This window comes from Perna viridis, chromosome 13 (genome assembly GCF_037379345.1).
Source record: "Perna viridis isolate PV_CMFRI_1.1 ecotype Kerala chromosome 13, ASM3737934v1, whole genome shotgun sequence".
In the NCBI taxonomy this organism is placed as follows: domain Eukaryota; kingdom Metazoa; phylum Mollusca; class Bivalvia; order Mytilida; family Mytilidae; genus Perna; species Perna viridis.
The window spans coordinates 12,982,920-13,010,713 of record NC_142457.1 but is presented as its reverse complement, the minus strand read 5'-3'; the positions used below and the strand labels follow the sequence as shown (position 1 = coordinate 13,010,713).

The following is a 27,794-nucleotide window of genomic DNA, read 5'->3' as shown; positions in this document are numbered from 1 at the left end:
AAATATTAAAATGCTGTTCAAAACACTCCAAAGTATCAATATTTATCAAAAGTTTCTGAAAATCTCCCTTCTTTTAAAAAAATGTCTTTCTAATACTGTCTAATTGCTTTTACACGGAAATATATGCTCAAATATTTATAATGGCAATGAATTGCGTTGCAGTTTAAACTAGATTCCAATTAGTCTCCTCGGATTATAGATGTGTATTTAGTTATGTTTTTATGTGGTAAGTCTAATTTTAAATACATTCACTGGAATTTCTTTTTGTATTGTATATACAAACAAATAACATTACATTGACAATTGATGGATGGAGTTGCAAACACTAGACTAGAAAAACGCAAATGGAAAACCGTAAAAAATGATTTCTGTCTCACAGGTTAAAGTTATGTCTTTATTTTCATTTTACTGTGATCATGAGTTATTTTGTGTTAGTGTAAATCTAGAAATTTCTGAATAAAGACAATAAACAATATACCCATCAGAAACTGTAATGATTTGCATGTTGTAATTTTCGTAAACAACAAAAAACAAACAAAAACAAAAACAAACAAACAATCAACCAAATAACAGCGAATGGAACAAACAACAAAACAAAACAAAACAAAGAACTAATTCAGTACAAAGCAAAGCAAAAACTTAAAACAGATTCAAATAAAGATAACAAAAAAAAAAAAGACTAATGCAGTAAATACAATTAAAGCAACTCAGTGCAAGGAATATCATGTTTTATGGAACAATTTATACAGTCATTGACTGAGGTCTAAGGAAGATAACAATTTAAAGTGTTTCTTACAACATGTTTTTAAACACTTGGTATAATGACCGATGAAGGGAAAACTGGCGATTAGAAAAACGGAGTCCTTATGGTTGTAACAGAGTAATCAAGGGAACCAAGGCCATAGCGGTAATCAAAAGAATGTAATCCAGGGACAAAGACCAGAAATGGAAAACAGACATACACAACAAAGAACATAAAGTAACTAAAATCATACATACAAAGTAACAAAAGTAAATGAGCAACTCGGACTCCACTAAAAACTGGGAGCATGGACCAGGTGCACCGGTCGGGTAAGCATCCTCTGCTTTTCTAGAAACACCCGCCGAGTTGCCCATAAAAAGTCAAGTCAGGGGTAGACAAACGAGGGAAGGAAAACTATGACCCGTTGAATAAATCAGTTTTCATGGTGCTGATGGATACACCATAACGATCCACGATCCATAACGCAATCTAACTACAATAATACAAACGTTATTACAAAACATTGAAATAAAACTCATATAAGCATATTATAAAATAATAACAAAACAACATAAGCAATTCGTAATCACAATGGACGGAAATAGTTTATTATTTACCTGAATGACATAGGAGAGATCATAGTTGCAGAAGAAAAGCATAATATCATATCAAATGCACCCATCAAACAAAAACAACATTATTTACTCTACAAGTTTTCTCTTTAAAAAATATAAGATTAACTTGTTTAGTATTTAATTTGACTACATTAAATCAATGATCGAAGTTTGCCCAACCTTAGGCAGAGAAAGAGAACAAAGGAGAACCATGTTATTTTCGTCATAGCTAGTTATATTTTGATATGGTTAATGTAAGAAATCACATTGCGATAAATACTAAATTTCTGTTTAAACTTAATAAAACTTACACATAATAAAGCAAACAAAATAATCCATGCTAATTTTCATATCCAAGCAGTAATCAGAATTTAGAATTTAGATTCTGAAAATGGGCTAATATTTAATATAATAAAAATTCTAATAAACCATTTCTTATAATTGTTGGTTATAGTTCCAACTTCATTGAGACATTTTCGATATGGGAGGTGTTACACAACTTCATCCGATGGGATTATAAAACTGCGTGTGAATGTATGTTGTAAATTATTTTTTTGTGTCGAATTCCTTTTCATTATTTTCTTCTTTTTCATCATCACCATCTTTCTCAGATGCTTTTTCGTCTTTCTCTTTAGCCATTTTTGCTGCAGCGACTTTAACACCCTTTTTACAACCTATAAATACGAAATGTAGTTTCATACTTATAATTAAGATGGTCGGTGTCGACTTTTCAAAGCTCAAACAAGGAGTAAATTTAAAAAAAAAATATGTCAATTTTTTCATCCTCAATGTTTGAGTAGTGCTACAACAACTTCAAGAAAGGTAGAGCCAAAGCATTCGAATGGTCAAAAGAGAGATGGACAGAACGAGGAAACTAAGACGATCTCCATACCCAGCTAAGTGTGCCACATATGTTAATCATATGGTGCTCGTTTCATATGATTATTATATGGTTATCATATGATAGTTATATGATAAACATTTGATATTTTTTTATGAAAATCATATAATAGTTTTATAGTGACTATAACCGATTTGATCATGATATATCATATGATAGTTTGCCAGAGCTTGGCGTGAATACGCGTTTTTTTTTTTTTTTTTTTTTGTGCCGCTAGACCTCTTATACACCTCCTGAAACGTGTAACATTCCCATTTTAGCCTGCTTTGTTTGCGTGTATCGTGTGTTTCGTGTGCGTGTTTTGTGGGATCGTGTATTGTACAGCGTGGGCTTCGTGTACGTGTGCATTTCATGTGCACAATACGTGCTTCGTTCTTCGGGTATAGTGCTTTTCCGTATTCTGATTGGATGGTAAAAATAGCTTAATTTTACGGAATACCGTTGTAAATTTCGTTTCTATGCCAAAATCAATATTCTTTTTACATTGAAAGTCAATATTTTGTCAGGATTCAATACTTGTATGAATTATTTGGTTTCAAACATTCGAACATTATTTGTACATATAATAAAATACTATCAATATTTGAATGGCCTTCCGGAATGATCGGGGAAAAATTTCCTGAACTATAACTGTTTGTGATTTCATGGTGATCATTCCCAGGTAGTAATAGTATGTCTCTTGAGAATAAAAATGAGTGTATATTACCCCAATTTTATGAAATTTCAATATTTTCATACTCCTGGAACAGTCAAAATGTTTTCGCAATGTACCGTGTATAATCGAAATAGACACTTCTCTTTTCAACAATGCAGTGTTTTCTTCTTTGGATAAATAAGATGGTATTGCATTAGCTAAAATAGCTAAAATATTTAATAAAGATTACGATTACTTTTTACCAATACTTTATGACATTTTGGTATTTTTATTCCTCTGGAACAAGAAAAATGTACAACCAATATGGACATTTGTCATATAAAAATTACTTTATTTTCATATTTAGAGTACTTAGATGGTATCGCATCTGTCAAAAATTGAACATATCTTATCCTAATTTTCAATATTTTTATATTCAGAGACTAATGAAAATGTTTTTGCAATGTACCATGTACAATAAAATGGGTATTTTTCATATCAACCAACAATGCAATATTTTCTTTTTTAGACCAATAAAATGGTATCGCATTAGTTAAAATAGTTCTATTTATTTCATATTCAAAGCAAAATGATTGCACGGTAAAAACACTTAAAAAAACATTTTCATACTTCCAGACCAGTGACAATGTTTTCGCAATATACGATGTATAACAAAAATTAACGTGATTTTATATTAAAACATTTATAGACATTTAGAAATTGTGCATATCGAATGTGTTTATTTAAGCATAATACACATTAATGTAAAATTACATGTAAGATGTCAGCAATCAACAAAATACAATGAACAAGTAAACTGTATATCATGAATTATTATTATTTCGTTTTGCAAGTTAGATTTCGAAAGATAGTAATTACTGAGAAGAATACCTCCGGCGTATAAGATCATTCGTTTATCGTGCTTCATGCAACGTGTTGTGTGTGGTTTTCGTGTATCGTGTGCTTCATGTGCGTGGGATTGGGAACGTTACACGTTTCAGGAGGTGTAATTAGGCTACTGGAACAGGTTTATGTTGCTACAAAATTAGTTTTTAAACATCGTCCATCTTTTGATCACATTCAATGGAAAAAATGGATATAATGAAACACAACAAAGGCACAATCCTATAACCTTAATCCAAATAGTCGGGTAGTACATACAAATTTATTGACATTAGTTTTGAGCACGTTAAGAAATGATTGATAATTTTTTTTTTATCTTCTTATACAATACACTTTTTCCTCTATATACTATGCAGGAGAGATAAAATGAAGTTGTTAAGGTATTGTACAAACAGACAATATGACACTCACGATGACATTTAAATGATTACATAATGTGGATTACATATACTGCAAAAATGACCTTTGTTGTTCTCCTTCGTCGACCATGAACTACTTACAATACAACTAATATAAGAGGAAGTTGGAATAGTATTTGCTGAAACAAAAGTGCTCTTATGTCTTTGAATTAGAGGTGTTGCCCATTCAGGCATTCGAATTAAAGGAATCTCAAGTAGATGGTTACACATTTTTTTACTTCTTGGGTTAGTGTTTAATCAACAGTCCTAAGGCTCTGTTTAGGGCTATATACCTACGAAACATATTTTAGGTAGGAAGTGATTAATTTTTTACTCTATTTTTTACCTTGAGTTAATTGGAAGAAATCTTAACTTTTTTCGGCGCTTCTGTCTAACTATTCATACAAATGCAAAGATAGATACCAAAACCACGGTTTTTTTCTTTGCAATATGACGAAATTATTTCATCGGAGCGACAGTCTACGTGTTTAATTAATTTGTAATTGAGAGAATACTCGTATTGATTAGTTCTGCTAAATAATAAATGCACGAAAATGTACCCCTCGGGAATGCTAGCAGGTGTTCCGGAAGGATTGCATGTCCTGCTTTGCCAGCTGCACCCGCCATATTGCAAATGAGTAACATCCGGTAATAATCTCCCAACAATAATGCAATTCTGCGACACGTGTTAATATTTATTATCTATATGTCAAAGTGCTAAAATAACATCGGTAAATGCCAATTCGGAAAAAAAAAATCCACTGTTATTTCCTGAAAATATATGTTTTAATAGTTTGGTTTATTTTCTAACTTTTAGTACTAGTAATACACAGCTAAACGAATAGAGGTATTTCGGTTTTTTACGTTGCCAACCACAAAGATATACATACAACAGCAGAAAATCTTTAGGATTCCTCCGAAGGGAACCTGATCCAATGCACCTTCTAAAGCCTGCTCTGCAACTTGTTCAGCCACCTCTCCACCTGAAAATTTTAACAGTAGTTAAGAAAAGTTTTTTATGGTTGAATAAATTATACGGAATAATCATCAAGTTTGCGAAAGGTTTTGAAAAAAATCAAAACAAAAACAAAAAACAAAAACATAAACAAAACAAAAAGGCTTTTATAAATAGTGTCAACTGGTCAAAATTTTGGATCTCGAACATCTTGTCCAAAAGTTGGAAAAATACTATAATTTTCTTAAAAGATCTTGGAAAAATTTTTCGAAATGAATTTTGTCTTGATTTGCTTTTAAAGAAAGAATAAGACAAAATCAAGTATGAGTATTGAATGACAATGGATTCAGATATATGGGGACAATTTCCAATGGATAATTGTGAAAAGCAAACGTAACCTTTGGCTATAAATAAAAATTCAAGTAAATATGTACACATATTGTTAGATCAATATTTAAGAACAAATATTTTGATAAGCTAAGTACCGTTATTTTCATTAAACGTTTTCATAAGAACCATCTATAAAAACATCTTTGTAAATGATCATTCTATGTTAAATATATTTCAGAATGCAGAGGCACTGTTCGTGTAAAAATTAGGCAAATTCAATTATATGGAAGCCACAATGTTTTTTCCCCTACTGAATCCAATGCAATGTTAATCTCATAAATGAAGATATGTCAGAATATTTTTGTCATGGTTTTCCTTTCCTCGTTTGTCTACCCCGGACTTGACTTTTTATGAGCAACTCGGCGGGTGTTTCTAGAAAAACAAAAGATTCTTACCCTACCGGTGCACCTGGTCTATGCTTCCAGTTTTTAGTGGAGGCCGAGTTGCTCATTTGTTTTTGTTACTTTGTATGTATGATTTTGGTCGCTTTGTCTTCTTTGTTGTGTGTGTCTGTTTTCCGTGTTTGCAGAAAGAAAAGAGTTATACCCCTTTATCAATGAATTTTAAGACTTTTCATGAAATTTATTTCACTTAAACAGTTGCAGTAAATTGAAAACCAACCTTGCCAAAAAGTATATTTGTGATAGTTAGATGATAGAAATAGTTGAATTGAAAAACAAATTGTCGGGTGCCACCAGCTTTCTAGTCTTTGCATGGATACGCTCGTAAGTTCTTAATTCAGTGATAATAGTGTTCCGCTATAAATTGTCTAAACATATGTGTGTGATATCATTTTTGATGTCAATAAAGTTTAAAAATGAGGTTATTATCATGAAAGTGAAATTCTATAACAACCCGTTTTACGATAATCGACGGTTGGGATGAAGTTTAAATTTATTAAATGCCACAACAGAAATAATTTCTTTCATATATTATAGTAATGAGGTTATTATCTGTGTGTGTTGAATACGCATAAGGTTTTGGATATGAAAACAATAAGGCAGAAATTTTATTGCCTTATCCAACTATTTATACCTTATGACACAGAAATAATCATCAAAGAGTTTGTAATCTTCGCATTTCGTGATATTGATATGCTATATTTAAGTTGAAACGCATCATGGGACAATGGTAGAAAACATGTTCCGTATTATTTATCTATTTAAGCAGTCCAAAATATTTACGTCGTAGGTCCTTCATCATAAGTTTGAATATTTTCGGTTACTCTATAGATGTATTGAATATATATTAGGGGCAAACGGGAATCCATTGCAGAATAGCACATAAAAATACATAAGAGGTAAATTCAACTATTACTGTTGCGTACATTACAAATGAAAATAAGGATTGTCGTGGTTTATCAAACGTTGTCCGTATAATAAATTATCATGTTTCAAATAGCAAATAACGTGTTTTACTCTTGGACTTCGTCGCTTTAAAACGCTAAAAAATATGCTTATTTTGACGTGCAAATCCATTGACGTCAGTGATAGTACAAAATATTGAACAGTTATCATAAACATCAACCTGATTATTTGTACGCAATAACCAAAAGTTTAAATATATATACAACGGATAATTATTTGGTAGTCTTGAATAATTAAATATGATCACAACTTCTAGGAACACAAGACAATTTTCATCCTGTGCAGTCCATGCTTTGCACACTCATTTAATCGATGTCTATCTCGGCATTTGTTATAATGTTTTGGTTGTTCAAGACTAACAATTGATTATTCTATCTTTGACAAAATAAATTACATAATGGCGATATATATATTCGTACTTGTCTCATAATTGAAAAACATTATTAGACAAACCAAGTTTACCTTAAATTAGAAATTTGTGTGAATTATTCGAATTGATATTTGACATTGCAGGCAAAGAATGGGTTTTGTGTTATTGTCACAGTTTATTTTTACTTCTATATATGTAAGAAAAACCATTTTCTGGTCGACCTATAATTTCGCCAAAATGAGAGTAAAATTCATGTATTTATTAATAAATCTTTCGTTAATGTAAAATGTTTGCTACAAAATTATTGAATTTCTGACGTCATTAAAAGCGGATTGCATATAAAACAGAAAGCACTTTCTTCAACCTGAAAAAGGGGGTGTACAATATTTAGATTGTTTGTTTGTTGTTTGTTGGGGTTTAACGTCCGAGCAGCAATATTTCATGAAACATGAACATGAAATTGATGATAAAATGAACATGAAATGATGATGAAATGAAAAAGGATGGGACACAAGGACAATGGGATCGACAAAGTTTGATTGCCACTGGATATATGGAGAGGTGGGTAGGGTCGGGCAATTTAGCCTCCTGTGGCGGAGCCCTAAGGTTCCTACTACGGGAGAATACCACAGTAGGGTTCTTTAACGTGCGAGGAACGTGGCATCTTTCCCAACACGGTGCACCACTATGGTTTGCGGTCAGGTTTTCCGTATTATAGCCGGACAACTCCAGCTTGTAACACGTCAATGGTACCCCATTCCACCACCTGAGGCACACATCCCAGTTGCTCTGTGGGCAGAGCGCCCTAGCCCCCAGCTACGGTTCTGAACACTATTTAGTCGCCTTTACGACAAGCTTAGCGCTGCTGCAGGCCTATTCATTTAACCCCCGGACCTGCACAGGGCTACAATATTTAGAGCTGACTGGAACTAATATCTCTTTGGAGCACTATATATCATTCTATGTTTTGAAAATAAATGAAACCATTGAAACATTTCTTAAATACAGAGAAAAGAGTAGGCATTTTACGTACTATGAACTGACCAGTATGGTATATAACATTTGTCAGATTTCAGATTAGTATTAATTAAACAAAATAACTGCTCTTATCGGTTTTCGTAGAGCACATACCCATATCTTCAGCTGGCCCAAACCCTGCGTCAATCTTTTTATCCCTTTTAGACTTGCTATCGTCTTCCTGTCCAGACTCTGTCCCGTCTTCATTTTTCTTGGATGCTTTTGCAGCCGCAACTTTAGCCCCCTTTTTAGCACCTTGAAAACATAATTTAAAAGTTAATGTTTTACAATAATAACAGATTTGTAAGCATTTCTGGCTTGAATATTTTGCACGCTAATAACTTACATAATGTATTTCCCGGTACCTTTATGCATAATTTAGAATATACATCGTTTACGATACGGCAATACAGGAAATAAAACCAAATAGAATAGCTATATGTATAACAATGTCTAAATTGTAACCATTTTATTTCAGTCAGACACCAAAACAAACAAATAAATACAACAAAAGAAGAGTTTTATAATTCCTCCAAAAGGAACCTGATCCAAAGCTTGGTCTGCTACTTGGTCAACAACTTGTTCAGCAACTTCTCCGCCTACAAATAAATAGTTTTGTTAAATGGACTTGGTGGTGCCCGTATTGTCCTTTTTCTACATATGTAAATCTAGTTTGATCAATTGATATTAAAAACTCAGAAAGATAAGTCAGTTTGCAAACCTGGAAAACCTAAATGAAAACAACCGACAAACAAATCGTTCAACAAAAAAGAACCAAAAAGTTACAAACAGGAAAATAAACGACATTACTTTTCTCCCCGTTGCAACCGGGGATGAACACACACGTGCTCTGGAAGGTGAGCATTTCGTGCTATATTCAAATACCCGACCTGTTGCTCAATGAACATCAATTCGGTGGAGGAGAAATAATACTTGACTAAATAGGTTTATTTGTCTGGGAGTCATTGGCAACGTTTCTTCAGAAGTGATTATAAGTTGGTAAATGATACATAGAATGACCATCAATTGGACTAAGAGGTTAAATTTGGAATAGTCCTATACATTTTTATATGAGCGTGTACACACGCTGTTTTATACAAGGGAGGCATTTCCTGCACAACTTTATTCTTTTTTCTAGCAAATGCACATGGAAGACAATCATATCTCACAGAGGTATTTTTACGAGTCCGAGCTGAAAAGTAGATCCATTCTGTCATGTTTGTCAATTTTTGTTGCCGAAATTAATTCCTAGACTTCTTGTTTATGGATTTAATTTACTTACGCGGCTAAAAAAACGCATGGTAAAAGTATAATTTTCAAATTGGTGTTTTAATCTACATTTTTATAAGCAACAGATCAAAATTAATACCTATTAAAGGAAACGTAAAAACGACAACAATGTAAATAGTACGAAAGTAGACTTAGGTCTCACTAACCACTTCTGGGTCAAATGGCCACCCCCCTATGTAGTACCAAAAACACACTGAACCTAGACATATGCATTGTAAGTGCATTATTTGTGAGAATTATGATTAAAAATAGTCAAATTGAAGCTGAGAATGTGTACTTTAAAATCATATATGTAATTAACTACAAAAGTGTATGAATATTGTTTACATGTGTGAGTAATTTGCCTCCATGCTATCAGTTAGCAGAACAGGTATAAATGTGGATTTTCAGTATTATTTATTCAAGTAAATTTTGTGAAGAATTTCTACTATCATCGTACCATTAGCATAATGATTTTGGAAGCCTTATTTTCCAAGCTTCGCAACGGTATGCAACTTTAAGATGTCATTTGTCCTGGGAATTCACAGTGAGACTTTGAAAATTAGTTTTTTAACATGTAAAGTAATGGAAACGTTAGAAATGGTTAGTGAGACCTTATTATGAAACGTACTTGAGAATCAATATACACGAAAAATTTTAAAGATGTTCAAAAATTTGTACATGTTTCGGCAAACGGTAAAACACAACAAAGCTTTAAATCAAATGACATTTAAGAAACATCAGAATCTAACCACATGCACAAAACAAAATACGAAAAACAAAGAAAAGAAAACAAAAACAAAAACAAAACTTCACACAATAAAAGATGTATACATTTGCTACATGTATGTGAATCCCACAATATCCGGGTAAGCTTTCTTTCTGTCAACAGTGACTTCATGAAAGGTTCAAAGATATAAAATTACTTTATACACAATTTACATATACGTCTGTGATATAACTTGTTATAAATGTTTTGACGATTGATCACTGGTTTCATTAGATAGTCCGATGGGTAGCCTTGAGCAGACATTTTTCATCCCGGTTCGGGTTGTTGTCTCTTGGACACATTCACCATAACCATTCTCATTATATGTATAGAAATCTTGAAGCAACTTTATCGTATATTCGCTAAATGTATCTGTAAATTGATTTGAATGTCGTACCGAACGACGACAATATTATTTAAAGAAAATCCTGTTTTAATGTTACCAACTGATAACAAAGTAATTTCTGACTCAAGATATGCATACATGTAATATATAAATGTAAAACTACAAAAAAAAACCAGCTTAAATGCAAGATGTTGACAAAAAATGAATGTCGACATAGTGCATTTTAACTTTTTATACGGATACACCATTTCTTTAATCTTCAAACACAGAAAAGGTTGAGGTACAGAGAGCATGCTATAAGCCTTACGTAAAAATGATAACAAAATTGACCTATTCACAACGATACATGTTCACAGTATATTAATCAGAACTTACCCACTTTTTCCGCTACATCGAACCCTTTGTCTATCTTTTTGTCAATATTCTTATTTTCCTCGTTCGTTTTAGTATTAGACGACATCATTTGTTTATTGCTCTAGCAATTTCTGCAAAGGATGTTACATTTTACTATATTATACTTCATACAAAAATCCTGAATTCTGATTGGGTAATGGGTGATGGGTTATTTTAATCTATCCCCTGTACATCCTTCTTTGTCCCGCCCCACTGAACAGCGATTGATGGATCGATATATCACCCCGACGGCAGCGATATATCACACGATATCTCAACAACCTCTAGGATATATCACCCTTGACGTCATGATATATCACACTCTCGTATTCAGTATAATATAACAAATACTGCCTGTAGTAGAGATTGTTACACATCGTATCACACTCTGTAAATATATTACCCGCGACATCGTCTCGAGTTATATATTAACCTCGTGCGATACTACAGCGGAACACGCTCTACTACAGGCAGCATGTGTATATTATTGTGCAATTTGGATTACATATGGAAGAAGCATTTTTAATCCATCAGAAGTTTAAAATATAAACTTTCAAAAATTAATATATACATTTACTTTTACTTTCGTTAATTTTAAAAGCACCCATCGTTAACAAAAGGATATAGTATTGCATTTAATAATAAATGGTTTATTGCCTTTTAAAACATTGTTTTCTAAAAATATTTATTTTTTCACAAACTCATGATACAAAATAAACACTCAATATTATGATATTATTGCATAAGGTTCTCCATATTGGATTAGTGATTGGTCCAATATGGCTAGCTGAGGACTAGTACACTAATTAAAACAATATGGAAAAACTTACACAGCTTCATCAGAATTGACTTACTTGTCCAATACGTCTTATTGGCCTAGGTCAATATGGATTTTAACCAGGCTAATATGACGTATTGGACGGGTAAATCCCGTATTAGTGCACCTTTGTATTTTGTATTGTACATATTTAGGGTAATATCAGAATGTTAGTCAATAATCTGTTATTGTGACGTAGTGATATTCATTTTGAATTAGTAATAAGTACAAGGCTGGTCTTATTGGCCAGGCTCAACGCCAAAGGCAAATATGAAGGGTTCCGTCAATATGAAGGGTTCCGTCAATATGAAGGCTCCGTCAATATTAAAATCACCACGTAATGATATCTTTCAAAAAGATAACCGACGCAGTAAAATTTGTTCCTTATTACTTATGATTTTCTACATTTCATTCCGGAAATAACACATGGTACTCAATTTTTATTTTTGATACAGTTTTTTGATCGCCACTATATTGTCAATATTTGCAGTTGGTAGTTTTACCAGTATTTTGTCAAATTAATTCCACTTAAAAAGTGTGCATATTTTTGTTCAGTTGTAAACTTTCAAAATAAAACCTGCGATGATTACGTTTAATCACTGTTTGCCAAAAGAGGTTGTAACTAAAAGAGAAGAAATAATCATATTTTCTTGCTTTTTATGTATGGTAAGTCTACATTTAAAAATGGAATATTCAAATCACTAACATATCTTACATAAAAACCCTTCGATTTTATATGTGTTATGTGAATGAAAAGAATGATTTCGTATATTGACTGTTAACTGACAATGGTTTATATTATAGTTCAAGCAATAAAATATCTCAGTTATTAAATTGTGATCTGAATGAAAAGAACTTACATTTCATGATAGTAAATCAAGCCATTTTCAGTTTTGTTTGGTTGCTTTTTTTAAACTTTTTTTTAACATAAAAGTGTGTAATTAACTTTAATGATATAGGGTAGTCCCCACCTGAATGAAACTTTGGGTATTCACTATTATGGTATAATATAATTTACTTCCCAGTGCACAGCTAACTGAGAACCTGAATCATGCTTTAGGTATTATTTGATATGTTTACAACATTCCACAATAAACATGCAGCAATGGTATTTGGAATTGGTATTTGTAAGTTAGTTATTTTGTTTACTTGTTCTACCATTCGTTAAAAAACGAAATTGTGATATATTGCATTCATCGTGTAATTACACATGTTCTAACAACTACAATTTGATGTAATTGATACACTGTGTACCTCAGAGTTGCAATATTTCGATCATATTACTTATTTTCATACGTCGCAATTGAATATTTAACCGTTAAACTTATTTTATTGCAGGAGGTACCTGAATCATGCTTTATTTTATATGTTTACAAACTTCCACAATAGTCAGTACAACAATTAAATGGCCATAAAATAATTGAAACATTCCTTAACTGTTAAAAGAAAGTCCCCCACAAGAATAAATGTACTTGATGCATATGACGATAGATTAAACATAACACCGATCGGTTGTAACAAATCGTATGGCATTGTAAATATTTAAACACATTATTAAATGTCATCTTGCACAAATTTAAAATATAAGAGAGTTCGACACCAAAAATCATATTTTCAAAAATGCATATCAATAAGTTGAAGAAAACATTTTTTTACACTTTTTGTTATACAATAAAATATTTGGGAAATAAAAAAACAAAATGAGAACATAATTTTTTTCTTTAATTTTGTTTTTGTCTTAAGAATAACATTCATTTGGTAAAAGTTGTAAAATTGGGCGATGCTTTAAACTGTGAGACAAGAACGATTTCATTTAACGCAGTGTTTAGACGATATTTGGTGTTTGGAATAAAATAAGTAGGAATGATATATGATCTCCTACAAATGGTTAACGTCTTAAAATATTCAATAATTTAATAAAATGAGATGGCGGCGAAAGGGGTTTAAGGATTTTTATATACTAATATACCCAATATGAAACCTTTTGTCTTTTTGCAGCTAAGGAAACTCATATTGAGGCACCAAACACTAAATATTGCTATTGAAACCCGAAGAAGACACCATAATAGGGCTTATTTAAGTGCCTAGTGATCTGGCCCGATTACCCATTTTTTTAATGTTCATTGTTATTATAAAGCCATATGTCAGATATATATGCTTATATGTTTAAATTGCAACGAGCAATTCAGAAGTAGATATTAGTCTGTATCAAACAAGTTTACCATCTAATGTTATGTGATTGTGCAATGTATACTTTGTGATACACGGGTTTATGTCGTCCTTTCAGTGTTGTCAAAGGATGAACTTTCGTATGTACCTCCGGTTTTTCCACTGTTTCGTCTGCTCATACTTAGTCAAGGTAAAGCCAACTTGATTGAATTTTATAGAGTAATGACTTCACATTCCCTTGGCGTTATCACTACTGAAATTAATTTTATAATTTAAGTGCCAGTCTTTTTAAAATCAGACAGTTTATAATGAAGGTGGTTGATGGTGGGGAAAAACTTACCGAACACACGATGCTTTTTCGGTCTACATTTGCTATTGTTTTATATAACAATTGTCTTTTCTCTGTAATCTTTAGAGAACAATCCTTCATATCCAACAAAAAGCAACCAAAATCAAACCAAATCATGAATGATAACTTGAAAATTGCCAATTTCATACAAAATCTATGACATTTTTATCCAGAAAATGCAACAACAGATTGAGAAACTTTGACTGAATATGTGGACTGCCGCTGTTCCCCAATTCAGTAGAAATTGAAGTGATTTGATCGGCTTTTAACATGCACAAAGTCTCCCGTCTGATTTTTATGAAGACTGCTACTTAACATCATAAAGACGAAAAAAGATGTACTACTTTCACTATAAATTCTATGATTGATCAATGTTGACTTCATAACTACATGTAACAAGATAATAATGTGTGTATCCTAGTTGTTTGAATCTAAGAAACGCAAATATTCACTATCCCAGTAAGTATTTATTTTAGCGATAATAAATAAAAAATATCAGATGTCATTATAAGTACTATTGCTACAATCATTAAACGAATATACTTGTCTATCTCTTCTGATATTTTTTTAAGAACCATTCTGTATAAGAATCAGGCAATGGGTATCATAATATTTTTTTCTAAATTTGGACCTTTTCCCATCAGATATATTCAAAACAACAGAAAAGTTATTTAAATTTATCCTGAAGCATATGTGACGTCGATATTTTTAACTGCCTATATATGAGAAAAGAGTAGGACATTTTCCCAACCATTTTTCCATAGGCCACTTTAACGTTTTAATATCTTACAAAGGCAATCTTTACAAATATTTTGATGGTTATGTCTTGAGGTTATGAGATATAAATACTTGATTTGTGCAATTAAATCTCTGTGCTTGTTTTCTTTATTTCTCCATGTACCACAACTTATACACATTCTGTTTTTCTTAGGTATTTAAATTCATTTGTGGAAGGATGAATGATGGGCAAAGTTAAATATCTGCACGAATAAACTTGTTTTCTCCGTATATGTACTAATCACAATCTATATTACTTATCATTGGGTTTGGTGTACATTTATTTCTACGAATTGACCAAGCATTTTAATAAGAACATGATTTTCTGAACACCCTGTAACTCATTTTAGTTTTTTTGTCTAATCTTATCGACAATGTTTTGCCAATTACGTTTTGTAGTTGTACCACTTTACACTTTTAATCATTTCTGCAGTAATTGTTTTACGCTTACTCTATCGGTGAACCAGGTCCATGCTCCAGGTGTTAGTGGATTCCGAGTTTCTCATTAATTTTTGTTTTTTGTTTTGTTTTATTTTTTTGTACGAATTATTTTGGTTATTTCATGTTCTTTGATGTGTGTGTCTGTATTCCCTGTCTGGTCTTTGTCCCTGTTTCGTCTTAATGATCATAATTTCCCATAGAATCATGGTTCCTTTGAGTTCTCTTATATTGTACTCCTTCATACTATATTACATTCTTACGTACATATTTAAAAATGGGACATTAAAAACATAAAGCACTGAAATACAATTATTTTGTGGCAATATAGTGTGTAAGTCTCGTCATGTAACCTCGTGATTTCAAGAGAATGGGTCCTAGTCTACCATTCAAAAGCATAGAGATTTTTCATTTAGAGAGCGTTGAGTTCATTGTTAAGGGCAAAAAAATTTCTGTGTAAAAACACCAATACAAATGACAAATAACTGTTTCTACATGATAAATGAAGTACGAAAATACATAAACTAGAACATTTTGCATTGTTATACAGCATTTTGAGTACCCGGAAGTAAACAATAAAATACAGATCAGTCTCCGGTTTTCAATACGTTCTACATCGGAAATTCCGGTAAAGAAAATGAAACTAGAACGAGACTCACATACATTATATTCAATGCACTCTCTGACTTTCATATGTTTGTTTCCAGTGTTATGTTTTATTCAGCAATGTAATAATTTTAATTTAGCATATATCCATGCAATAATCAGGCGGGCACAATGAATACACTGATACATCTACAAATGCAAAATGTGTATTGCTGAAATACATGACATTCACCTTAATATCCCTCAAGTCAGAGTTAACATATAATGTTAAAATCATGAAAGTCTTTTGTTTTTAGTGCTATAATAATGCATTTAATTGAATTTCTATGGATAATATTGATGTTATTTTTCTCTTAAAGAGTCATGGGATCAGATATTTGTTTTCAACGTTCGCAGTACATGTATTTCCTACAATTTGTGATTCAGGACGCAAAAAATTGTTTTAAAAAACTAAATGCCACATTGACTATGAATTATGCCCACATACAGTTTTAACTAGAAATTTTGAAGATGAATTTACCATTGATCATCGGTCTATCATAACTGTTTAAATTATTCGAACAGATCTGTTTAAATGTAAGGTTATTTCAGTAAATATCTTAGTTCACGACCTTACCATAGACACATTTATAGCTTTTATTTAAATGTCTATTTGAACATCTACTAATGCATAAAATGTCATCCCGTCTAAAATATGCGTGGTTTGACACCTCATTTGTGTTATCCAAAGTATGCAACCAAGAATGCATTGAATTGTTCATTAAAATGATCCCTGCAATTGTTATGTCTGTATGACGAAAGTATTCATAATCAAATCATATATATTTAGCTTATGCTGTATCTATTTTTTGCAGGATATATCCCCAACATTTCCATGTATCTCAAAATCTATCTCAAATTCTTCAACTACGTAACTAAACTAATACAAAAGCTTTGAGATTTCAAATAAGTTAAGAGTTTGCGTTAATAACATTGTGAAAGAATCAGTGATTTTTTAGCTATTCCTTGTTACTGCATAATTCTAAGCCGGGGTTATACAAAAAGATTCATATCAACTATCAATTGCAATCGGAAACTGATTGTTGTGAGACATTATATACCTATTATATTCTCTTAACCAATCATTTGATCTTTCCTGTATATGTATGTTGTTCCGGGTTTAAATAATCATTGACCGAATTACAAATTCATAATGATGGTTTGCACCAACATAATTAAATTCGGCATCTGTAATTAGATCTTTGTAAAATGATCCATAACAATTTTACAATTTCAAATCTGCCTTATCTCTTGTCCTGATATCAAAGATCGATTAATCAGTGAACTGAAAGATGCATGTTATGAATCCTTTGTAACTTTTAAATTCTTTACCTCCTATGTACTGAGTTTTAATGTAATAATTTACGCCAGAGACGTTCATACCTGCATGCATTTTTACACTGTTCTAAACTTCTAAATTATTTAATATTATGAATTAATTTACTTAACTATATATAAGCAACGGGAAAATATTACCTTGCCAGAAAGACCCCACTCATCATCTCAGACAATGTGGGGCCGACATCATGAATCATTTGCTAGTTTTACCAAACTACCATGCAAACAACTATAATCACAATGTCGATGTTTTCTACTATCGTTTCAACCTGAATTTTACATTAGAGGAACAACTGAGTGTGTGTTCATTGAAGGGTTTTGGTTCTTTTTTCCAAAATGATTAAGTAGCAGACGTTTTAAGAATCATGCAGATTCCGTAATATTTGATAACCTAAAAAAAGGTTATACATTCTTATTTTTGTAATTCACATCGAATATTCAAAAGTTTGGTGTCATTTACAGAGTTATATTCCTCAGTTTTGAATGCTATAATACAGACTTTTTGATTTATATATCCTATGAATAGGAGTTTTATGAAAAGCCACATGTTAATTCGTGTTTACTTTAATATTTTAAAAATTACCCCCCCGCCCCCCCCCCCCAAAAAAAAAAAATAGAATAAAATAAAATAATTAATAATAATAATAATAAAATAATGCGACGTAACCGGCCAACCCGTGGTTAAACAATGATAAAATGGAGTTTTCGTGATTTCTTTCTTAAATGACTGATTTGTTTTGCAAACTTGTATTAACAGTATTCGCCTTGTCATCAGTATTTGAATAACTTTTGTTATATGAATCTGTTAAAATGTAATCATAATTGTGGCAAAGGTATACTTTATATGTTACGGATTATTATTGATTGTGTTCAATTTGTAGTCGTTCGTTACAAATAAGAGCATAAGTAAGAGTAAAAAAAAGTGTGCATATGGTAGAACCACTCGGTGACGGATTTGGCTTCCTCTCTCGATAGTTTTGGTATTGAGTATTTCTTGGATACATCTAATATTCTGATTATGATCTTCCTACATATTTGATTTTAAGGCTGCTTATAAGAGGTTACTCAGTGAAACACGTGTACAGCATATCGAAATTTACAATATATCAAAACTGGTATGTTATGTTTTATTTGAAAATATCTTAATAAAAGTTCACATTTGGTAGGGCAAAAAAATTGTCAACTAAACCTTATAATTTTCCTTAATTTGCATATTCAACATACAGTTTTTATTGGTATTTCAATCATTCAATGTGATATCCGATAAATTTCAGATTATTCAGAAAGTTCACTGAAATCCGGGCTGACCTAATTTTTTTTTATTAATTTGCACAATTCTTAGGTAGAACTGTACATCAATAACATAACACTTATCGCGCCTTTTTGGAAAACATTCAGAAAACAATAGAACTGAAGGACATTTAGTCATAACACAACACTGGATTAATCATCGGTTCCGATAATACTAGACCTCAAATTGTCCTCTTCCGAATCATTTAAATTTGATCGATAATGCTTTTGATGTTTAAGATAAGCCAATCGTATTGATGATTGTTTTGCTATTTATCCTTCATTATATCCTTCCTTTTCTCCTCAATCAACAACAATTTTGTGTCAAGCTTTTTCCCTCCTAGATATAAAGAGGGGGTCCATGAAAACACTAGGTAGTGAGTTGCACATGGCAATTATTTAAAAAAATATTGTAATTTATTTCATATCATAAGTTGATTGTTAGTCTTTGATTCACTGCAAAGGTTAAAGTAGTAAAATACATAGAAAGCATTGAAAGTCATTAAAAATAGAGATTAAAAACTCATTATTTTTGTGCAAAAATGAGTTGCTTTTAGATCGTTCTCCGAGTCATCCATTGTCGCTTTAAAGTAAATCTTTATTACATACATATGATATAAGCATTTCATGAATTGAAACAAACAAAAATAATAATAATAATAATAATAATAATAATCATCATCGGATGGAATTTAATATTTACCCTATGCCAACCATATCATAGGACCTGCCTGATTTTTAACTGGACTGCATCTTAATAATTTTAATGTATTTATATTAGTACGATTTTAACTCCTCTTTGTGAAATAATTCTGTATTTTAAATCCAAGATATATCCGTCACACTATAATGAAATCTTCCCATGAATACATTTGTGTAAAGGAAAGTTTTTTCTAATAAATGTTAAAACATTATTTTTACTTTCTTATATATGTATTGAACTTCTTTTGTTGCTTCATAGATCCCTTTGCCTACGTCGTGGACTTCTTTCATCGCTTTATCATTGGCTTGGCCTATGCTCTGGACTTCTTTTATCGCTTCATCAATGGCAAATGTTCTGGACTTTTTCTATATTTTACTAATCCTTGGCCTATGTGTGGGACTTATTTCATTGAATGGTTAAATTTACGATTAGATTCAAAGAACACTGTTAAAATGATAACAAATATATTTTGTTGTTCAACTTTTTTAACAATATATGGGTTTGTCCAAGAGGTAAGACAAGAAGAACACCAGTAAATAATTGGCAACCAAACAAATTTCACTATTGTGGAAGTACTGTTGCTAATGTTGCAATTTTCGTTGTTTTCGGTTTGTTCCCAACAAAAAAAAAATTCCATCGATGTGTGTACTGAAAACCTCTAAATCACGAATTCAAGAATCCACGAAACTGTGTTTCTTTTCGAATACAAGAAAATTGTTATCCATGACTTTAAAGTAATTTCACAGTTTATTTTTTTGGGGGATACATTTCGGGATTACATACAAACTTTTTTAATACAATTTGGCCTGGTGTCTACAAATGTATTATTTCATTATTAAACAAAATTTATGAGTTAGTCAAATTGGTCCCTATATACTAGAAAGCAACTCAAATTTATCTCTAAATATCTTCCTGATGACAAGAAAAAAATGTCTGAAGATATTAAAGTGTATTGTCCTCCTTAGTGTCAGCTGCATTATACTCTTTCTCCTCTGCATCATTTGGTTCATCTGCAGCACGTTTAGAACCTCCTCGACAACCTATAAAATCAGTTATTTAAAAAAAAGTATTAAAAAGGACTCAATCAAATCCGAACACGTGTGTGTGTTTAACTTTGTCCTATAATATAAAAAGTAGTTATGACAATAAAGGATAGTTTTCTGGCGTACATCACATAAATGTTTTCATCAACAATTGAAATAATTCATTTAGCATTTAAATCGTTGGACCTTAATCAGTTTGTTTGAATAAAACAATAACTCCAAAATAAAAATTAACCTTCAAGATCAAAATGATATCTAAATGTTATTAAGCTACCGAATCGAGCGTCAATGATCGTATTATCAAATGAATTCAGTATACTTATGGCCTGAAAAGGCATCAATATCCACTTTGCAACTTCAGATGCAGGGATTTAAAATAGCATCATGACAGCTTTATTTGCATACACTTTGAAAATAGGATTGAGATCAACCAAACCAGTCGTTGAGAGTACTCCCTACTTGCGATGATTGTCACTTATAAAATCATAGCATTTTCCAAGATCGAGATTGTCAAAACAGTCACAACAGATTGGCCTCATGTGTTTACGAAAATAACTTAATCAGCTTAACCCATAATTCATAGATACATATTCATTTCGAAACGAAGACGAAACAACACGAATCTATTTTTTACATTCAGAGAACAAATAATATGGAATGTTTTTTTAAAGGTTGTACCCAATAACCTGATTTCGGCAAGTTTACACTTTTCAAAAAGTAAAAAGAGTAATCAAGAGAACCAAGATACTAACAAAAATCAAAAGAATGTAATTCAGGGACAAAGAACAGACATGGAAAACAGATTTGCACAACAAATAACATAAAATAACCAAAATAATACATACAAAGTAACAAAAGTAAATTAGCAACTCGGACTCCACTAAAAATATTAAACTTTCATCTACCTATACTCATATAGATCTTTTTCCGTGTGAAAAAAGGTTAACAAAACCTACTGGATGGCAGGTAATTTTGGAAAAGTTAAAAACTCGTAGAAAAAATGCTAATGTTAGCACTGTACTTTTATGATACTCCACAATTGCCCGTGATAATTTCCTAAAATACGTTTAGGAAATATGCTTATTTTGACAAGTTTCTTGACACCACATGCTATTGTATACTCACAACAGGAAAATATTCTATTGTGTTTCTTACCGTCAGATTCGTTTTCTTCCTTCTTCTTTCTATTCCTCATTTCAAGAGCCTTATTTGTACTATATTTAGTAACGAATCGACAACCTTAAAAACAGTTTTTGTTAATGAAAAATGATAATAGTCATATATGTTTTTCTTCATTATAATTTGACATATTTACCCTCACAGGGGTATGGGGCAATGGGGACTGTGGCATTAGGAATGTGGTTAATGAAAAGGGCAATGGGAATGGGGAGCGGGAATAATTTTGATTGGTCGATCAAACAAATTGTTCTGCCTTTTTCAAAAGTACTCGCCAGCTTCGGCGATTAACTACAAATCGAATCATAGCACTTTTCCAAGACAGAGAATGCAAAAAAAAACAAAACAAACAAACAAAAACAAAAACAAAAACAAACAAACAAACAAAAAAACAAACAAACAAAAAAACCAAAAAACAATTTTAACCTTCACGCAAAAAAGACAGCAAAGTGAATACAGATTTATCAATCACACAACTAGAACAAATTGACTGCCTGTCTTTTTCTTGACAAAATATTGCAAACGTACTAATGAATTTAAGTTGCTTAAGGGAATATATGCTGACGTCATGACGGGATTTGGAATTATGCAATGACGTCATGACTAACGTCAAATATCAGGTTAAAAAAATACCAAAGCTACAAAAATGACACAGTTCAGGTACAACATCCTCCAAGTACATCAACCGGAAAATGCAAACGTAAACATACACATTTGGTTTGAAAAATATGTATTACAGCCATCAACATAATAATGATATAGACAATTTAACATTTTTTACAATAATTTTAGACTAATAGGTATATTAAAATTGTTATCACACATACACTTTGCAAAAAATATGTCATTTTAAAGATGTTTGACTGAAATATGAGTGTCACAACAACCAACTGGATACTAATATTGCCATTTTAAATATTTTTAACAATAATTTTGGATCATTATTGAAATTAAATTATTCGTACCCTTACAATCTGCAGAAATATGTCATTTTTGAGAAATTTGATTGAAATTAATGTGTCAAAGCCACACATATGATGCTTATTTTAACAATTTTAACATTTTAAACAATTATTTAAGACCATTAAGGTGTTCGCGCTCATTTAATTATGGGAAGTTTATTCCATACAGGGACTGCATGGAACCATAAGTTAATCCTTAAAGGTACATGGAACCGTAATATTGATATGTTGGATTTCTAATTTACTTTTTAATATCTGAATGTGAAGTTCTTTTTTGTCTTTTTCATTGTTGACTACTTCGTTTCCTTAATTTTTCCTTTGTGTTATGGTCTCCAAAATATGCTTGTTTCAATAAATCAATAAATAAAATAAATAAAACCATAAATCCAGAATCAAAATTAACTTTCAAGATCAAATGGTATTTAACTGTTACTGCAACATTGCAGATTTGCCTTTTCTTTGTAAATGCGATTGCAAACCAAACTAATAAAAAAAGTACTCGCCAGCTTCGGCGATTAACTACAAATCGAATCATAGCACTTTTCCAAGACAGAGAAAGCAAAAAAAACCAAACAAACAAACAAACAACAACAACAACAACAAAAAACAAAAACAGAAACAAAAACAAACAAACAAACAAACAAATAAATAAACAAAAAAAAAAAAAAAAACAATCAAGAACATCTCAGAAATCATGCACACGTCGGGCCAACGTTGGCGAATTGTTGGCACGGTTAGCAACTTTTTGGCGTTGGCATGCCACCATCGGTCCAACATTGGGCCCACGTGTTCATCGACTGTTGTCTGTATAATGTAGGGCCAGCGTTGGCCCATCGACACCTGCCCAACAAGTTAAATTGTCTATGTTGGTCCGATGGTGGGCCGATATATATATGTCAATGGTTGTATGATGTTGGACAGACAATATCATGCCAATGTTCTATTCGAAAATAGCTATATAAATCTTGACATATTTTTTTACGTATTCCAATTTCAAAGAGTAATAGTAAAACGTGTTTAATTACCACTTCTACTAAGATTCGAACGGTGACCCATTTAACTAGACGACTTCGACCCCATGACAGAGGCTATAGACACACCTACCAAAAAGAAGCATTTTAGCATGGCATTTTCACATTCTGTCTTGTAATTTCAATGAACTAAATGTTAAATTAATAATGTACTGCGTGGTTTATTCACATCATGATTGCTTATTATGTTCATTGTATAATCCAGCCCTCCTGATGGTAAAGCAGGGGAAGGGGAAATATTTTCCGGTCTCAACGGAAAAGGAAGGCAGGCACAATGGAGCGCCAATAGAAGACGAGGTTAGCATTATAAAATAATAAATGTAAAATATTCTAGCACTTTGTAGATTGGCCTGCTGTTAATTTAAATTCAGTAAACATTTTTGTACTTATGAGCTTTGCAAAAAAAATGATTTGACCTATTTTTGCATAAAACAAATCTTACATTTATAGTATGGTATAAAGAGACTAACTTCGTGGCTGAGTGACTGACATTAAATGGTCAGGCTATGGTGTGTTTAGCGAATCTAAAAGTTCGAAATATTGGTGCCTGTCAACGAGATGAGTGGCTGCTTTTAAAAGGTCAAATCTTGGTGCTTGTTAACAGAATGAGTGAATGGCTTTGAAACGTCGAAATCTTGGTGCTTGTTAACGAGCTGATTGACTGACTATGAAAGGTCGAAATCTTGGTGCCTGCTCGAAAAGGTGGGCGAAAGCAAAGTGTTCAGAAGAAAAAAGAAAGTGAGGGAAACACAGCAAAAACAGACTTTGATTCGATTTACAAATCAACCATTGTGAATTCTAGGAATTTGGATGGATAAATTGTATATAATTGTATTGTTTACATGATACATTGTACATTTATGAACCTGTTTTTAAAAATTATATATATTGCAACTTTTTTTTACTCATTCCTATTGCGAAAACAGTATGACAAAATATGAATCAATATTATTATATTTTTTAACCAACTTCGAAACTGTTGAATGTCTGCTGTCTATCATATGCACTTTAGAAGATATAAATTTCAACTGAGTTTTTGTTGATTAAAATATTTCACTAATGATAATAAAAGATAGAAAAAAAGAATGTCCGTGTTTTAATTATTGACTTTTCATTTATTGAAATATATTCTAGGTAATGTCACATTGTGTGTTTATTCTTATCAAATGTTTGCTATACGCGATAAACAAACATTACCGGGAAAATTTGTTTTTGTTTCCAACCAGAGAAAAAAACGAAAATTAAAAAGCACATTTTAGTAATCACTATTCCCTCTAACAACCGTTGGTCGTACTTTGGCAAGTTGGTGGAATATAGGAAAAAGATGTTGGCAAGGTGTTGGCAATGTGTCGTACATGTTGGTTGATAGCCGTTGGGCCAATGTCGCGCCAGCTGTTGGGAATGACATTGGCCCGATGAGCAAAATGTCATTGGGCCAACATCATTAGCCATAGTTGGCCCAACGAGGATGCCAACATAATGCCAACGTTGGCCCAACATCTGTTTGCTATCTGGGATGGCACCCATATGTTTATGAAAATGACTAAATCATTAATACCCATTACTCATTGCGTCTTAATCAGTTATACCCATAATTCATTGCATATTGATGACCAAAACAAACAAAAAAACAAAACAAACAAAACAAAACAAAAAACAAAAAAAAAAAAAACAAAAACCAAAAAAAAAAAATAATAATAATAAAAATAAAAAATAACAAATAAAAATAAAAAAAAAAAACCAAATTAAATAAAAAAATTATTACCTACATTTAGACTTTATGAATGAAATGATAAGAAATGATTCTAATTTCTGATCAGATTATACTCGAAAACAGGATTTGGACAAGTTTCAACTTTTTTATAAACTGCCGCAAACCAAATAATTTCGAATAACCTGTTCAAATATTTAAAACATCCTTTAAATATTAAACTTTCATCGATATTGACTTATATAGATGATATGTGTGAATATGAACAAATCATGTATCTTTTTTCCCTTTGATATAAACGGTCAGCATATCATACAGTATTGCAGATAATTTTCTTAAGATAAAAAACCGAAGAAAAACAATGGCTTATGTTGGTATCCCGAATATATTCTATTTTATATTTCACAATTGCCCATGGTATTTAACTTACATACGTTTTGACATTTCATTCTAGGAAATGCGCTTGTATTGATAAATGTTATGGAGACTTAATTAGCTGTCTTTATAAGAATCATGCAAAATCTGAAAAATGTGATACACCCCAAAAAATTGCTACATATTTTTATTTTTTTGTAATTAAGTTGTTTTATGGGTCTATACTATGAAATGTGTAATTATTCATTCAAATCTGCCTGCTCTTAGGAGATAATCAACATTGAAAATCCAATAGATTCTATTGTATTTGAGCGTCATTTACAGAGTTGTCTCCTTTAATTTTGAAATCTACAGTGCATTTTATACAATTTTTATCTCCTAAAAGCACGGGTTATATGAAAAACCACATGTTAATTTCTGTTTACTATGACTTTCAAACAAAATATCAACAATAAAAATATGTAGGCTTTTTACCCATGAATCACATTTTGCATGATCCTTAGCTGGAGTGCTACGTAATATCTGTACATACAACAGCAAAATATTTTCCAAAGACTTTGAGTTTGTATGCCACATACTTCCTCTCCTACTTCATTTACAATTGGTTCTTCTCCTGACAAAAGGTAATATCATATAGTTAAAAATGTCAACTTTCATGATAGTAACTTTGTTTAAGAAAAAATAAATAACAAGATTTTTTTGGGGGGATCACTTATAACGTAAAATCCATTTTCTTTATGATTTGTTCTTTAGAACCTTTATAAATAGCAAGCGAAATAGACTTCATACATTTACATATACAGCAAGCAAATTTTAACCTTCACGCAAAAAAGACAGCAAAGTGAATACAGATTTATCAATCACACAACTAGAACAAATTGACTGCCTGTCTTTTTCTTGACAAAATATTGCAAACGTACTAATGAATTTTAGTTGCTGAAGGGAATATATGCTGACATCATGACGGGATTTGGAATTATGCAATGACGTCATGATTAACGTCAAATATCAGGTTAAAAAAATACCAAAGCTACAAAAATGACACAGTTCAGGTACAACATCCTCCAAGTACATGATATGCACGGTCAACCGAAAAAAAAAACGTAAACATACACAATATGTCGGACAAATAAGATACAATTAAAGATTAGGAAAACAGGACAATAGAAATATATATGCTAATGGGCAGGACTCATGTGAATTACGTAAGATTCATTCTAACAAGTCGAATTTTAAGAATAAATCAAGCAAAATAAACGCAATATAGTCATCTTTTATCTTACCTTTATTTTCAGCAACATCAAAAGTCGCATCAATTATTTTGTTCCGTTCTTTTTTGTTGTCCATTTGTTTAGTTACAATGTTTAATTTTTTTCTGCAATATTTTACATCCAATGAATCGGAAATTTCAATTTGTCACACTCAACACCAATGAAGTCAATTTACTTGAAAGTTGTTGTATCCTGTCATATTACACATGTTATATACTTATCGATATAATTTATGCACACAATAGTTCCTTAATTAAAACTAAAATTTAAAAAAATATTTTTGATTCTAAAACAAAGACAACCTTTTGAATGTGATGCATACCCCGGACTTGACTTTTATGAGCAACTCCGCAGGTATTTCTAGAAAAGCAGTGGACGCTTACCCTACCGGTGCACCTGGTCTATGCTCCCAGATTTTAGTGGAAACCGAGTTGCTCATTTACTTTTGTTACTTTGTATGTATGATTTTAGTTACTTCATGTTCTGTGTTGTGTATGTCTGTTTTCCATATCTGGTCTTTGTCCCTGGATTACATTCTTTTGATTACCTCTATAACCTTGGTTCCGTTGATTACTCTTTGTACCTTCTTCATCTGTCTATAAGTTTAACATTTCACGGCATCTGGTTGACT

General features: G+C 31.6%; 2 protein-coding genes across 8 annotated transcripts; both read right to left on the bottom strand.

Moving 5' to 3' along the window:
• Positions 1-475: 475 nt before the first annotated feature.
• On the bottom strand, positions 476-17,760 carry LOC148599636 (uncharacterized). 6 transcript variants are annotated; one of them, XM_088558635.1, is made up of 6 exons: positions 14,395-14,539; positions 11,051-11,160; positions 8,798-8,890; positions 8,406-8,546; positions 5,083-5,175; positions 476-2,030 (listed from the first exon to the last, which is right to left on the bottom strand). In XM_088558635.1, the coding sequence occupies exons 2-6, from the start codon at positions 11,136-11,138 to the stop codon at positions 1,903-1,905; spliced, it is 543 nt and encodes a 180-aa protein (XP_088414761.1). In that variant the 5' UTR covers positions 11,139-11,160; positions 14,395-14,539; the 3' UTR covers positions 476-1,902. The 6 variants fall into 6 exon arrangements, with proteins under 6 accessions (XP_088414761.1, XP_088414759.1, XP_088414760.1 ...); XM_088558633.1 differs by lacking the exon at positions 14,395-14,539 and adding an exon at positions 12,857-12,978; XM_088558634.1 differs by lacking the exon at positions 14,395-14,539 and adding an exon at positions 12,746-12,832.
• Positions 17,761-19,844: 2,084 nt separating this feature from the next.
• LOC148599635 (uncharacterized) lies at positions 19,845-27,365 on the bottom strand. 2 transcript variants are annotated; one of them, XM_088558639.1, is made up of 4 exons: positions 27,176-27,361; positions 26,425-26,505; positions 21,793-21,876; positions 19,845-20,634 (listed from the first exon to the last, which is right to left on the bottom strand). In XM_088558639.1, the coding sequence occupies exons 1-4, from the start codon at positions 27,237-27,239 to the stop codon at positions 20,537-20,539; spliced, it is 327 nt and encodes a 108-aa protein (XP_088414765.1). In that variant the 5' UTR covers positions 27,240-27,361; the 3' UTR covers positions 19,845-20,536. The 2 variants fall into 2 exon arrangements, with proteins under 2 accessions (XP_088414765.1, XP_088414766.1); XM_088558640.1 differs by lacking the exon at positions 26,425-26,505 and having other exon boundaries at positions 27,176-27,365.
• Positions 27,366-27,794: the final 429 nt, after the last annotated feature.

What these genes read in the sequence shown, in the direction of transcription:
- LOC148599636 (XM_088558635.1), bottom strand. Translation starts at nt 11,138, where the DNA reads ATGATGTCGTCTAATACTAAAACGAACGAGGAAAATAAGAATATTGAC. An exon ending in TATAAAACTCTTCTTTTGTT is followed by an intron (nt 8,547 to 8,797) that starts GTATTTATTTGT and finishes TATGTTTTCAAG; the next exon opens with GTGCTAAAAAGGGGGCTAAA. An exon ending in TGGGCCAGCTGAAGATATGG is followed by an intron (nt 5,176 to 8,405) that starts GTATGTGCTCTA and finishes TAAAATTTTCAG; the next exon opens with GTGGAGAGGTGGCTGAACAA.
- LOC148599635 (XM_088558639.1), bottom strand. Translation starts at nt 27,239, where the DNA reads ATGGACAACAAAAAAGAACGGAACAAAATAATTGATGCGACTTTTGAT. An exon ending in TGATGTTGCTGAAAATAAAG is followed by an intron (nt 26,506 to 27,175) that starts GTAAGATAAAAG and finishes ACCTTTTGTCAG; the next exon opens with GAGAAGAACCAATTGTAAAT. An exon ending in TTGGAAAATATTTTGCTGTT is followed by an intron (nt 21,877 to 26,424) that starts GTATGTACAGAT and finishes ACTGTTTTTAAG; the next exon opens with GTTGTCGATTCGTTACTAAA.